The sequence below is a fragment of the Xenopus tropicalis genome, chromosome 7 (genome assembly GCF_000004195.4).
Source record: "Xenopus tropicalis strain Nigerian chromosome 7, UCB_Xtro_10.0, whole genome shotgun sequence".
Taxonomy (NCBI): Eukaryota; Metazoa; Chordata; class Amphibia; order Anura; family Pipidae; genus Xenopus; species Xenopus tropicalis.
Window position 1 is genome coordinate 70,464,878 of NC_030683.2, and position 15,995 is coordinate 70,480,872.

Below are 15,995 nucleotides of genomic sequence, written 5' to 3' on the forward strand. Positions count from 1 at the left end.
CTTCCCATACCAGTCAGTTGAACTGAAGAAGCTGCTCGGATGAGTAGTGAAACGTCTTCAATGATTACCAAACAAGTCCATTCGCTTTAAATTTATTTATACTAGATATACCATGACCTGGATGAATGAAAATCCTCATAGACATGTTTTGTTTTTTTGTTAAACTTATTGTCTAAGCTAAAATATTCAAACTGTGATTCTAACTGCTGCAAGTAATTAGGTTGTAAATATTTTGATACAATGGTAGTAATAATGTACAGGTATGAGACCTGTTATCCAGAATGCTCGGGACCTGGGGTTTTCCGGATAAGAGCTCTTTCCGTAATTTAGATCTCTATAACTTCAGTCTGCTAAAAAATTATTCAAATATTGAATTAACCCAATAGGCTTGTTTTGCCTCCAATGAGGATTAATTATATCTAAGTTGGGATCACGTACAAGGTACTGTGTTATTACAGAGAAAAAGGAAATCATTTTTAAAAATTAAAATTATTTGCTTATAATGGAGTGTATAGGAGATGGGCTTTCTGGATAACGGGTTTCTAGATAAGGGATCCCATACCTGTAATTAATATTCTTTATAATTCAGATGAATCTATTCATTAGTGTTGTTGTGTTTAGGCAAGATATAAATGGTGGGCATTTTTTCTTTGTAAAGATAACATTCAGTATAAATGTAACCATTATAAAAGATATGGGTAAGATAACCTAAAGGGTAATGAAGTCTGGAAAAAAGAGAGGCAATGGTGAAAAACAATCAAACAATTTACAAGCATGTTTCTACATTGTTGCTGGTTAACCTTACATTGATATAGGGAAATGCATTCATTTTAGTAAAAATTAAGTATTGCAAAAAGACATTTACATGTATATTGGCATGTGAATAAATGCTTCCTCTTGGCATATATATTTTTTTTCTTCCTCGCTAGTGCACTAAACCATACCATTCATGGAGTAAAATACAAGTAAAGAGCCCAAAAAAGTGTAATTGCTTAGATGTAAAAAATACAAGTTGCAGTGCTTATTACCATATAACAAAGAGTGAGAGTTAATTATAGCCTTTAGCAAGAAGCAACAAGTTAGCAACATGTCAGTCACACTACTCTAAGTTTATCCAAATTCTTTGGAAGGGGTAGTCAACTGAACTTTACAACATAACATAAGCAAACATGTATTTACTTCCTTTAATGAGTCACAGTATTTCCTTGTTTCACAACAACCAGACGATTTTGCAAATAGAACTTGATTCCAAAATAGACCAACTATAAATGTATTCAAATACTGTATGTGTTCAAGGTGTGGGTTGTGGTCTTTGGAAGCTCTTACGCAAGGGGCAGGAGACTTAAATAAACATTTAGACCATTGATTGAGTCTTTAAATGTCATCGTTTATGCAAGGCTAAATTTCCTGATGTCTATAAAGTGTTCAGATATTTTTCTTCTAACAAGCTGAGAACTCCTGACAGAACTACTGACAGGTATGCTGCTTCTTTGTGTTAAAGGAAGTACAGGTATATAATCTATTATACAGAACGCTTAGGACCTGGGATTTTTCAGATAAGAGGTATTTTTGTAAGTTGGATCATCGTACCTTAAAGGAACAACACTAAAAAATGAAAGACTATTAACATAATTAAAATATAATGTACTGTTGCCCTGCACTGGTAAAAGATGTGTGTTTGTAAGCATTGCTGCTATAAATGTGCTGTTGTTACCTAAACTACTTTATTTGTTTCGTACTATTTCTATTTCAATCCCTTCCAGTTTTTTTCATATACAAATGTGTTTTACCAATTTATCTGGGATAAGAAAGCTCCTAGAGTATCCAAATCTATTCTTCAAAGAAATAAAGATGAAGCAGGTCTGGGAGTTCCAGATCTTAAGAAATACTTCAAAGACAATATTTTAAATCAAACTCTAGTTTTATTAACCATACGGTCACAAAAGAAATGGGTTGAAATTGAAACTACTCTTCTGAAACCATTTTCATGGGATAAACTACTATGGTCAAATGGCAAAGATGTTAAAGGAGAAAGAAAGGTAAAAACTAAGTAAGCTTTATCAGAAAGGTCTATGTAAATACAGCCATAAGCACTCACAGAAATGCTGCACTGACTTCTCTGTCAAAAGATATGTTGTGTCTGTAATTCCTGTGCCAGAGACACACAGCTCTCTGCTCCCCCCTCCCTCAAGAATGCTAAGAACTCACCCCCCCCACTTAGGAATGTGGATCTGAGCCAATCAGCAGGAAGCTGACTTATAGTCTAACTAACTGAGCATGTTCACTTGGTCTGGGTGTCTGTGCAGGAGTGAGGCATTATGGGAACTTTCTTTACATAGCTCAGCGTTTTTTCTTCTTGTTTGGCTTCTGATCATCTGAACAGGAGAAATATGGGGAGACTTAAGGGCACTATTGAGACAACTGAAGGTATGCCAGCAGTTTGGGATTAACTCTTTATTAGCCGTTCCTTCTCCTTTAAGATTAATTATGTAAATTTGCCTCCTATGGTGAAAGTTGCAGTCAAAATTTGGAGAGACAACATAGTTGATACATTATACTCTCCCTTTCTTTCTCTGTTGGCCCCAATTTCTATTCTGAAACCCATTCCGAAAACGGATCTCAAAGTTTAGAGTAAAGAAAGTTCTTCCAGCTTAGAAGACTTATACAATATTGATCATATTAAAACTTTTACTTCTCTAAAGGGAGAATATAGCCTAGAGAAAACTATATTTTTCAATTATTTAGAAATACGCACATACTTAACATCTCTTTCCCAAAGCAAGTAAGATCATTATCCGATTTTGAGAAAATTATTTGTCTGGGAGGGAGAAGGAAAAAAGGTCTGACAAGGATCTATAATCCTTAAAAAGACCTAAAGATTTGACAAAAATCCCTGTAATGGAGAAATGGGAAAAATAAATAAAAACCTTTGTATGAAAGATTGGCAACAAGCAATAACTAGGATACAGAGCTATACAAAATGCATAACATACCAAGATAATGTTTACAAAATTTTATACAATTGGTACCTAACCCCCTTAAAATTGTCACAGATTTATCCAGGAACTGTTAATACTTGTTTGAGATGTAACAAAAAAATAGAAGATATGTTACACATTTGGTGGTCCTGTTCTATCATCCAATCCTTCTGGACTTCAGCATTTTCTCTGATATCGAATTATATTTCACAAGATTTTGATTTATCTCCAGAACTGGTGTTATTAAACATTTATGACAAAATTCCTAACAAAGCTCTGGAAATAGTAATTTTTCAATTATCAAATACAGTCAGACTTTTAATTGCCAGGAATTGGAAAAACAGGAGGTCCCAAACATTCCCTGCTTATGAGAGAAGTTAGAAGTAATATAGAATATGAAATGGCAATTCCAAGAAATATTTTTGAAAGAAGATTCATACAGGAAGCTCAAAAATATGGAAGAACATTTCTGGTCTTGATAACTTATAGTTATGTTTGATGTGTCTGGGTTGTTTTTTTGGGAGTTACCAGCTATGTTAAGTTATGGTCTTTTTCTTTTCTCTCTGGAGATATTGATAAAGTAAGCAGTGTAGTTATTATGATTTACATATATTGTAAAAACTAATAAAAAGTAAGTTGAAAAAAAAGTGTGTTTGCTACAGTAATACTAATATTGTTTATATATATAAGCTGCTGTGTAGCTATGGGGGTAGCCATTCGAATGAGAAAAGGCACAGGTTACATAGCAGATAAAACACTATTGTATTCTACAGGGCTTATCTCTTTTCCATTGTGTAACCTGTGTCTTTTCTCCCTTTTTTCAGCTTGAATGGTTGGACCCCATGGCTGCACAGCAGCTTATTTATATAAACAATATTAGTGTTTCTGTAGCAAACACACATCTTTTAGGGCTCTGGCACACAGGGAGATTAGTCGCCCGCGACAAATCTCCCGTGTCTCGGGTGACTAATCTCCCTGAAATGCCATCCCACCAGCGAAAATGTAAATCGCCGGTGGGATGGTATACGCGGCGGCGCAATTTCACTGAAATCGCGCCGCCGCGTATGCCATCCCACCGGCGATTTACATTTTCACCGGTGGGATGGCAATCCGGGGAGATTAGTCGCCCGCGAACAGGGAGTTTTGTAGCGGGCGACTAATCTCCCCGTGTGCCAGAGCCCTTACCAGTGCAGGGCAACAGTACATTAAATTTTAATTGCATTATTACTCTTTCATTTTTTGGTGTTATTGTTCCTTTAAGGCATGATGATCCAAATTACAGAAAGACCTCTTATCTGGAAAGCCTTTCTGAGGCAAAAACACCAGTTGTACCAGTTTAGGGCAACAGTGGATAATATTGTAGTTACTTCTATACACTTTAATTTTTTGGTGTTAATCATGTAAACATTAAATAAACCTAATAAGGTTGCTTTGCCACCAATAAGGATTTATACAGCTTAGTTAGGATCAGTTACAAGGTACAGTTTTATTATTTTATTACAAAATTAGAATTATTTGTTTAAAATGTACTCAATGGGAGCTTTCTAGAAAATGGGTTTCCAGATAAGGAACCTGCAGTTGAAGGTTCCTTATCCTTACACCCCCAGAAAGAATACTTAACCAAAGATATTGTGTCATATTAAGTGGCCTATTAAAATATCCTACCAAACTGGAATATATATCAGTAAATATTGCCCTTGTATAACTTTTACCTTGAGCTGCCTTTTTCAGAGGCCATTCTCCTCTATGTCATACAGGCCCAGGAAATCTGTGAGTAAAAGACAGAACTTTGTCCATTAATTGGCTGTGATCTAGTTAACATTTTTATAGAGCCCTACATTGTTCAAGGGGTATAGCTTTCCTTAAAAGGAACAGTAAACTTCTTTTTCCTTTTTGTATGGGCAAGGCTAACTGATTATTTCATTTTAGGAAATATTTTGGTTTAGGTATATCTAATATAAATAAATCTGGACTTGTTAAGTAATCATTGAAATGATTCAATTTTTACTTATGGTCTGTGGCAGACGGGGAGACTAGTCATCCGCGACAAATCTCCCTTGTTGCGGGCGACTAGTCTCCCCGAAATACCAACCCGCCGGCAAGTATGTAAATCGCTGGTGGGATGGCATATGCGGCGCCGCGATTTTCGCGACAAGGGAGATTTGTCGAGAGCGACTAGTCTCCCCGTCTGCCACAGCCCTCACAAGTCCATTTGCTTTGGATTTATTTTTACTAGATATACCATGACCTGGATGAATGAAAATCTTCATAGTCAATTTGGTTTAGGATTCCTAGCTATACATACAATATGGTGTCTTAATTAACATTAATATTAGAGCTGTTGACTGATTCTGGGAATAGTAGTTGACAAATAAATGTGTTGGAAGCCAGACCATTTATGATTGAAAGGAAATGGGAATTGTAATAAATAAATGTAAAATTGAAATAAATTTTACACAAATGGCATTTTTCAATGTCATATTCTTTGTTATACAGGTATTCTATTTAGGATTCAGTGCTAAAAACAAATGTCACCCGGGACAGCAAAAACCAACCCCCTCTTGCCCTGCCCTGAAGCACATAAAGTATAGCATGTGGGGCATGACCTCAGGACCCAGGAAAAAAAACCATTGCAATGTGCTTTTGTTATTTGTTTCTCTACCAGTCTTATGATGTAAGAGCTCTGTAAAGCTAAAACAGAAGTATGAATATAAGTATGAACCTATTGCTAGATGGTTGGTGGGACTTTCCTCTGCAGAGCAAGAGACACTCTTACAACTTGCACATACCTAATAAATTAGCCTGCTGGTGTCTATATGATTGAACCTGCGACTTTCAGATTTGAGGCTTTTAGCCCCTTCAAAGCCACAAAATTGTTCTGTTAGCCAGTGGTGTATTGGCACTACTCTGGCTCATTGTGGCATGACACTGAAGGTTAGGTCCTCCAGTGGGCTTTTGGGTTTCCAGTACAGGTATAGGACCCCTTATCCAGAATGCTTGGGACCAAGGGTATTCCGGATAAGGGGTCTTTCTGTAATTTGGATCTCCATACCTTGTCTACTAAAAAATCAATAAAACATTAATTAAATCCAATAGGATTGTTTTGCATCTAATTAGGATTATTTAAATCTTAGTTGGGATTAAGTACAAGGTACTGTTTTATTATTACAGAGAAAAAGGAAATCAGTTTTAAAATTCTACATCTTTCCACGTGTCATTGCCCTTACAGTTTCTGTTGTGGTATTTACAAGGCAACACATGACTTAAAGAAACTATAGGGGTAATGTAAATTCAAAAAGAATTTTTATATTTTTCGTTACTGGGTGCATTCTAATTTGACTGATCTTCTGGTTCCTGACCCTGCTGTTCCATTCTAACTATTCTGAATGCTGCTAGCTCTGATCTTTGCCTGCAATTGCCTCGACTAAGAGACCTGTTAAAGACTTCGCTTACTGCATCTTGAACTTTTCCTGCACTTCAACCCCGGTGAGGTTGTTGGGTCATACATGTGCATGGACACTTCTGCATTGTTCTGTTTGTTTGAGCTGATTGCTCAAATGAAAGGGAAATGAAGGGGAGCTGCAGCTCTTTTTCACATTCTTTTGGCTGACTGGTGGAGAGATAATCCTTGATCCACCATAAAGAAGTGATTAGATATTGGAATTGCCCCAGACTTGCCATACATCCCCAGGTTTGCAAAACTGCACGACAACATCTGGGCATGTATGGCTTGCTTAATCCATCGCACTGTTATCAGAGTTTATCACATCAGTTACTAAAGGCAGTTTGTGGCAGATTTGAATGCATATATGGAGTGTTGCAGATTTGTGTTTGTCACACTGTTGGTTGGGAACTAAGAGCTTCAGAGCATGTGTGAACTATTATTCTTATACTTCTGTAAGGGCTGTGGCAGACGGGGAGATTAGTTGCCTGCGACAAATCACCCTTGTTGCGGGCGACTAATCTCCCCGAAATTCCATCCCACCAGCGAAAATGTAAATCGCCGGTGGGATACCATACGCGGCACCACGATTTACTCGAAATCGCGGAAGTTGCCTTGAGAGGAGATTAGGGGAGATTGAGGTGAGATTAGAGTTGTATGACTTCCTTGTGTGGTAAATAAAGTTTCTGAAACCACCATATTTCCAAGTTACCTATAGTCTTAGGGCTGTGGCAGATGGGGAGATTAGTCACCCGCGACAAATCTCCCTTGTCGCAGGCGACTAATCTCCCCGTCTGCAACTCTTAATCTTAGGGTGTGAGAACAATTATTCTCGGGTAGAATCAATAAAATGAGAGCCAGTGCGGATAAAAAACAAATAGTAACTTCTTTATTGGCAGGATTGTAACCCTGATCTCTTGAGGGCAGACACAGACAATACAGTACAGTTGTTCAGCAAATACTTACGAACATAGCTTTTAGTGGTGTTTGCCCATCAGGGGCTAATAACCAGTCTGCGGATAGTCAACTTGCAAATTTCCAACCACCAGGGTCAGGCTCACCAAGTGAAACCTAGGCAAGTTACAGTAGTCCCTAAGTCTGTATAACTGTGGCCCTATCCTTGAGGGTGGTATACCCAGGACTCTAATCATTCTACTTTCCTTGTACTACTACTTTCCACTTAATACCCTGAACCTCTCATTCCTATAGCGAGCTATAAAAGAGGGAACCTCACAACTAACTTCCCCTACTGGGCCTCCCTCAGCACAGGCTTTACCTTCTTCCACCTTCCTGCTTAGGTGGAATTCGAGAAGAGAGTGAGTCCTGTCAGCCTCCTCCATTTTATACAAAGTGACCCTCGCCAGGTCAGTTATGGAACGGCCAGGATCAGGATACAGTTCACTCCTCCCAGCTGCAATCTAAGCACAGCTTAACTATCTACAACTTTGAGAAACTGCCTGCAAACATAACGGTAACTAATTTATCAGGCCCCTAAACTTCCTTTCTCTCCTTTAAGTCTCACCATGTAGTTTAGTGTTGATGACTATAAGTCAAATAAGTGCATGGAAAGTAATTATAGAGGGTCTGTGGGTAGCTGGATCTGAATCAGCATTGAATAGTGATTAAGAATGTGATATGAGTTATAACTATAAAGAATGCATCCATAAACAATGAGTTTATCCCAAAGGGGAAATCATAATAGTATGCATGTACATTTAGAGACAGATTTAATAAAATGGGAACTAGGGATTCTCAGCAGTTTGAATATTTTTACAATTACAAAATATATTCTTGACTATAAGGAAAGTGTTAAACACTTGTTGTATTTATCAAACTGTATCAGTGTGTTTGTTCATCAAAATGAGTTTGACTGTTTTGAGCAACACATGAAGGTTCCCACATTTGCAGTGTATAATGTAAGAAAATGAGGAAGTTTGCTACAGGTCTATTCACCTACAGTATAGTAACCAGCAGGTTGCATTTACTGGTCATGTGAAAGATTATTGGTTGTTATATTGCACAAAATTTGTAGAAGAGGTGCCAAGTGGCAATAATGCAACTGCTAATAAAAATCGATCAGCAGTTATTCGGAAATAGAATAAAATACCTGTTTGGATGATTCTGGCAACTGCACTTATGAATTTAGCACCTGTGTTTGTAAATTTATTTATAAATGTATTTTTTGGTGGGTAATTACATTTTGACAGGCTTTGTTTACAATTCTTACATGCTTTATAATGCTTACATATTTTACATGCTTTGTTTTAGTCAACAATGAAATCTTCCATAGAAGTTATCATTGAAGAACAACCAAAATGAAGATCAATCAAAGTAAGTCAACATTATGCACATAAACTGTTATACTTTTGATATTTATGAGATGGTTTAACTTGAAGTTATCTGTATTTTTCTTTCTCAGCTACTATGTTAGAAATGATTCCTATTCTATTGTAATAAATTAAAAGTCATGGCACGGTTGCCAAACAAGCAGATCTTTACCTTATTTGGCCACATCATTTCAGTGCCCACTATACAGTTACTGTTTTTAAATGTCTAATACAGGGGTGCTGCTGCCATGAGGCGAGTTGAGAAATTGCCTTAGATGGCAGCGCCCAGCAAGTTACCAGGGACAAAAAGGCGCTACTGGTAACTTAAAGAGTTGAAATTCCAATTTCTAAAGCAGAATTTTGGCTCCTCTAGTGCAGAGACTGCTATTGTGCTTCGCGCCCCCCTGTCGCATAACAGGCAAGAGCGGTATAAATTTGGCCGCCTCAGGCAGCTAGGACCCCTGAAGCAGTGCTGGTCTAATATAAATATTAATGCTCAATTACCAGCTGACATTCAGTATAGTGCTTTGAACTTAGGTAAAAAAGGGATCATTTATGCAGTTGTGCTGGGTGTAGTGCAATTGGGCCAGTTTCAATACCCTTTTGCATCCATAATGACACCATTTAGTCACATGCTCTAAAAGTGAAAATCTGTAAAAACAGAGTTCATCATAGTTCAACAGCACAATCAATCAGCACTACCTGTAGTGCCTGGAAATCTGGAAAAACTTGTCTGGCAGGCCTCAAGTCCAAATTTAGCAGGCCAGTTAGTTATAGACATGAAAGGGACAGCTACTGCAAAGTGTGCAGTGCTTATAGACTTCCAAACATATATTTGATTGCGGGTAGAAGAGGAGGGAACATTACACAATTATGTGCCATATCTGTGCATATAAGTCTAGTCCACCTTTTAAAACCACACCGGTAAAGCTTATATTTTTGCATAATTATTTTACTAAATCTTTGCAGGCATGTTATTCCTATGTACATTGGTGGATTCTTTTCTGTAAAAGGCTTGGCACTCTAAGGGGCATATTTGTCAATGGATGTTTTCCACAACTCCACAGCTCTATGTTGCCCTTGCACATGAATTTTAAAAATATCTTTGATAAATATGATTGAAAACGAATCCTATACAAGTGAATAGAGATCTTTGCTCTTTTAGTATAACAATCTTACCCGAATGGTCCAATGCACAGTGCCAGGTAAGTGGCAGGTTTGCTGAATGGCATGATTGCCTGAAATGACCATGTCTAATTTAATTGCCTTTTATGAGAAGGTGAGCAGAAACCTCAACTCTGGAATGGCAGTGGATGTCATCTACTTAGACTTTGCTAAAGCGTTTCATACAGTACCGCACAAAAAGTTGATGATAAAATTGAGGGATGTTGGCTTGGAACATAATATTTGTAAGTGGATAGAGAACTGGCTGAAGGATAGATTACAGAGAGTGGTGGTAAATGGAACATTTTTTTAATTGGGCCAGTCTTGTTAGTGGAGTAACGCAGGGGTCAGTCCTTGGTCCTTTGCTTTTTAACTTGTTAATTAATGTGGGCACAGAAAGTACTGTTTCTATTTTTGCAGATGATACTAAATTGTGAAAACGTATTAGTTCCATGCAAGGATGCTGCCACTTGGAAAACTGTGCAGCAAAATGAAAAGGTTCAATTTTGAAAAATGCAAAGTTATGCACTTTGGTAGAAATAATATAAATGATTGTAACACATTAATTGGTAGTGTGTCCGAGGTACCCCAAAAGTAAAACGATATTAATGAGCTAAAGAGAGTGCAGAGGCATGCAACTAAACTAGTAAAGGGGATGGAAGATTTAAAGGAGATGTATTGTGTCATACTCATCTTTTGATATTATATTTCCCTTACTCTAAAATGTATAGTGCATCTGTAAAAAAAGATTCTAAAAACATTTTACCTGCTAAAACCATAACTATACTAGAGCTGCAAAGAGAACCTCTTTCCTCCGTGTCTAGGCTGAAATGAGGGCTGGGCATGTCCTTTCATTCTCTCTCAGGAAGTGGTGGTAAATGTGAGTGATATTTAGTACTAAACAGTGGCAGCCAAAGTCCTACCCCCCAGTACTACTTTTACTTCACTGATAGCCAGAAAGACAAATCCCTTTTTTATATTAACAAAAAATGTGAGTTGAATGGTATCTAATGGAAAACCTCAAACCATTAAGACTGTAGCTTTTGGAATGTGGTAATAAATGATGCCTTCTTCCCCCATGAGCCATGCCCTGCTTTTCCCCTGAGAGCCGTTCGTTATTAACTTCTGACGGGGTTCTCTGTGCTCCCTACAAGTAATGTTCGGCTCCGTGCTCCTCTACCCGAAGGAATGAAAACTTCTTTTGTTAAGCCTTTCAAAAGACAGCTGCAGTTTTTATTATTTCGGGTAGGAGCAGGGACCCGAACATTCCTTGTAATCTGCAGTGAGCAGTTGTCAGAAGTTACGAGCGGCTTTATGCAGGACACGGCATAGGGGTGGGTGGGTAAGAGTGCTCAGTCCTTCTCTACAGACTTGCCTTGGCTCACAGTCCCAAACTGACGTCACTGGAAATGCCTCCCTCCCCTCACAGACTGAGTCATTAGCTGGAGCCGGCGGCTCCTTAGAGAAACTATGAGGAGTCCAGTACCGGAACTCCAGGGAAGTGCCGGAACAAGAGCAGTTTTTGGCCTGCTTTATGAAAATTTGCCCCAAAAGGTACTAAACAATCACCGATTCCTTCTATTTTACATTACACAGCATCTATTAATACACTATTAAAAATCATGGTATATGTCCCCTTTAAGCTATGAGGTTAGACTGTCGAGGTTGGGGTTGTTTTCTCTGGAAAAAAGGAGCTTGCGAGGGGACATGATTACTCTGTACAAGTGCATTAATAGGGGGTTATAAACAGGGGGTGCTCTTTTTTCCCCCATAAATCGTCACACCAGAAGCACAGGTTGCTTTTTTACGGTGGAGGCAGTGAGGTTGTGATGGCAGATTATATTAATAACTTTTAAGTGTACCTGGGGTGATTTTTGAACAAGTATAATATCCAAGGCTATTGTGATACTAAAATCTACAATAAGTATTAATGTATGTATGTATAGTTTATGTATGTGAGTGTATAGATAGTTCGGTTTCGGTTTATATGTGTGCTCTGGGGTTTGCTTAACTATGTAACTATGGGTAATGATACCCACAACACATTAAAGGAAACATATCATATAAAATTCAGAATGTACCAGTGAATTATACTTCTCTAGATATAGAAGGATTGTGCTTAAAAAAAGTTGTGTTTCAGACTTATTTATTGAGAAATTCCACTAAAACCTCAGTAGTCCCACCCACCTGTGCCACTTCCTGCTGGCTGAAGTATATTATGGTCATTTACAAAGTTAACCACTATGAAAAGATTTTGTCAAGGGCCCATTTATTTAGAACAGATTTTAAGACGAAAATGCATACATGCCGATCCCATGCCAATCCCTTGTACACAGATAGGTAAGGTAGGAGACTGTATTTTCTCAACTGGTTAATATATAGCATTTGACTTTGAAACTCTGTACTATATTCTTCTGTTAGTTTTATTGGTCTTTATCATCGGTTCACAAAATTATTGCATGAAGGCCTCACAATCCGAACATGCAAACACCTCACCCATGATATTTTTATTGGCAACATAAAGCTGAGCTGAAATTTCCTTTACCTTGTTAAGCTTTCTTATCTCGATCACTCAATTTAAGTCTGTTACGGGCAATTACCAAATGCACACTGACGTATATGGTGTGATTACACATGCCAACAGCACTTTCAATTGCCGTAAGGGCTCAATATGTCCAAAGTGATTTAAACAGTAAGTTTCAGATAGTCTGAATTTTGAGAGTCTCAAGGTTAGAGAGGACTTTTAAATTATGAGAAAAAGAAAGGGGCATAATGGTATATGTTATATTTTTTCAGAATTTGAGTAAAAATAAGCATAATCCATGCCCTTATCCTTTCCCGCTTAGATTACTGCAATCTCCTACAAACCGACCTCCCAGACTCCCACCTGCAATCCATCTTAAACTCTGCTTCCAGGATCCTCCTTCTCTCTCCTAAGAGGGAACCTGCTTAGCCTCAATTAAGCTCTCTTAATTAAGCAAAGGATAGCTTACAAAATCCTTCTGCTGACATTCAAAGTCCTTTGCTCCTCACCACATTTCTTCACTGGTCTTCCTGCATGTTCCTGGTCGTCTCCTCCGCTCCTCTCAGAGCCTCTGTCTTTTTATACCATCCACACCCACTGCGCTCTCTCGTCTTAAACCTTTTCTATCTCGCTTCTCCTTACCTCTGGAACTCTATCCCTGAATCTCTCCGTAGGGAACACTCATCCACTCTCTTTAAGATAAAACTCGGATACTACCTTTTCGAGCACTAAAACATTATTTTGCCCAGTCCTGTGCTTAAGGGCAAATGCCCATACCTAGTGCACTCTTACCTTCCAATTTGTGCCTGTATGTTACCCAACCACTTAGTCTGTAAGCTCTATGGGTCAGGGACCTCCTTCCTACTGTGTCTCATACCACATGGCACTTATTCCCTGTGTATTTACACTTATTTATTGTATTTATTATAACACTTGTCCTCCCTGTGTGTAATTCTGTATATTGTAAGATTGTACATGGCTGCGTACCCTTGTGGCGCTTTATAAATTAAGTTATACATATATACATACATACATATATACATACATACATATGGGTTATAGTCACAAATGAAAACTTTACTGATGATTTCAGCATAAATGGTAAAATATATTGAGATAAGTTGTTCTGTACATGAAACATTACTTGACTTCCTTCATATTAATGGGATCAACATGGTGGAATGGTTTTAAAGAACCATGAATTGACATACCAGCAAATAGCTTCTTTTTTTTAAAGTAGATGTACTGGTTTGTATTGCAGTGTGTATCTTTTGCCCAAATAAAACTCTTTCCAAGCTCTGCAAAAAAGATAGTACATGTATTTTACATATCTAGTTGCTTTCTAAACATGATGCAAGATTTACTAAATCAGTGGTAATTTACTCTTGACCAAGTCAAAAGCTTACTGAACTATCTATAGGACCACAACTATCCATTGGTTAGCACAGGGGGGTGAAACAGTCCTATTTGGCCTGCCAAATGAGTAGATCTTCATGCCTATAGGCCCTCCCGACTAGACATTCTGCTCATACTGTGTTGAATGGTATACTTGTGTGTACAGATTTTTTCAATAACATTATATAATGACACATTGTCATTTTTTTGTGGTAGTTAGGATATGTGTTACAAATTGTGACACAATAGAAGGCTTTTACAACAAGCTTACTGTTACTGCATGCTTATATACTGTATATTCTGGTATATGGGCAAGAGAAAAGTTCTTGAAGAGGCAGGAGTCTTTTGACATCACAGTATGCAAATATAAAATGTAATTTGTTATTCGTATAAAAGTTACTTGTTTGTTTCTAGTTGTTTGCCTGGAAAAATGTCTTATGTGTTTTTTTCTTCTGCTGATTGCCTCTTAGGATGGAAAGCAATAGCTTTTTTCGTCATTGTAATGGTCTGTTTTGGAATGTGCTGGTTCCTACGTGTGGAATATTATATACAAAGGTGAGCAAAGAAATTATTTCTTATGCTTTTCTGTAGAAATAAATGCTTCTAGAACTTCTAGAAACATAATATAATAATATTAATAATATAATAATAAAAATAAATTATATTTACTTATTTATATCCATTTTGAAATAAATGTATTATTAAACAAATTATTGAACATATTATCTGTACTACTCTGTGCCTATGAGTAAACATGCTTTAAAAGCCTTTTAAAAAAAAAAAAAAAAAAAATTTTCAGGAGAGCACTGTGCATATTTAATGTTATTACAATTTCAAGTTTCCCTTTATTTGTAATAGGATAATTTGCAGGATAATTGACAATGGGGTTCATAAATAAAAATGAGTAAATATGCAAAAAAAGACCACACACACAGACTAATGGTCCCTGAGTTTGTTTGAAATCAGCTGAACTACCTTATCATACTGCTGTATGCATGGGCCATCAATTGCTCCTGCTACTCACAAGCGTTTCTGACACAAATGCAAGACAGCGGAAACAGAAAATGCAATCCAATCAAATCTTCTGCTTGTCATTTGTGTCCAGGACATCACTCCTTCGTTACACAAGCATTGCCCGTGAAAATATAGAAACTGGATTGGATTGCATCTCCTGGTTGCCCTGGGAAGTGGGAAAACATAAGAAACGAAAAAAAAAAATAAGATAAAAAGTAATACGTGAGAATTCAAGAACACAAAAACCCCTAAATTAAAAAAAAAAATGTAAAAAATTGCACTAGAGTGGGACAGGGCAAGAAAAGAAGGGTCACAGGGTGGGTATGAAGTGCAAAAAATGAACACAAACCATCATTAATGTAAAGCACTGTGTAACTTGCTGGTGCTCTTTAATTAAACAATGATGATGACTCGCGATACTCAGAAGCAATGTCCTGTATGCCTTCCTTATGACAGCAGATAAGATGTTGGTTTTGATTTTTTAAATCCAGCATGAGGTGCAGAGTACTGAAAGGCCTCTAACACAAAGTTCTGTCACCTTCGGTAATCTTATGCCAATTCTCATGTTCAGCCTAATGAAACTCTTGCCCAGTCAATCCAGCCCCCATGCTGCTCCTCTGCAGATGACTACCTCCTCCCTTGCTGTGTGCTAGCTCGATCATGCCTCCCATGTGGGTCACTAACTCACTGCTTCCTCCAAGTTGCTTCCCACCCTAATCTGTTGTGCCCTTGGCAGCCACCTCCTCTTCTTTTTTACCTTTAGTTGCAGCCCTGTGAATAAGAGTTATTTTGCTTTCAGGTCATATCCAAATGTCCATGAGATGTGTATTCCTGGTGATGTAGCATCCAAGGCAGAGATCCTGATTAGCAAGTGAGTACTACCAAATTACCATTCCTATAAAAATATCTAATATAGAGTACCAAACTTATATAGTATATTATATAGTATATTATCATTGATGCTTATAGATGCTAAATAGACATATTTTTTGTTTTAACCCACTCTACACTTTCTCATAATCCCCCCAAGTTAGAGCAAACTACAATTCCACAGTGAATTTAAATCAAAACCGGAAACAACAGTCTACTGGGCTTCTAATGGTTAATCATCGCTTGTATTTTTGGTTACCCGTTGGTTATGACTGAGTTGC

The 15,995-nt window shown here is 37.5% G+C and overlaps 1 protein-coding gene across 7 annotated transcripts in view; it reads left to right on the top strand.

The window, feature by feature from the left end:
- Window positions 1-15,995, top strand: part of st3gal4 (ST3 beta-galactoside alpha-2,3-sialyltransferase 4) — a 112,011-nt gene that overhangs the window by 71,557 nt on the left and 24,459 nt on the right. For 5 of the 7 annotated variants that reach the window (XM_012966318.3, XM_012966313.3, XM_031904953.1 and 2 more), the window contains 3 exons: window positions 8,689-8,751; window positions 14,301-14,385; window positions 15,644-15,715. In XM_012966318.3, coding sequence (XP_012821772.1) covers window positions 8,736-8,751; window positions 14,301-14,385; window positions 15,644-15,715 — 173 coding nt within the window. In that variant the 5' untranslated portion in view covers window positions 8,689-8,735. 7 annotated transcript variants of the gene reach the window in all.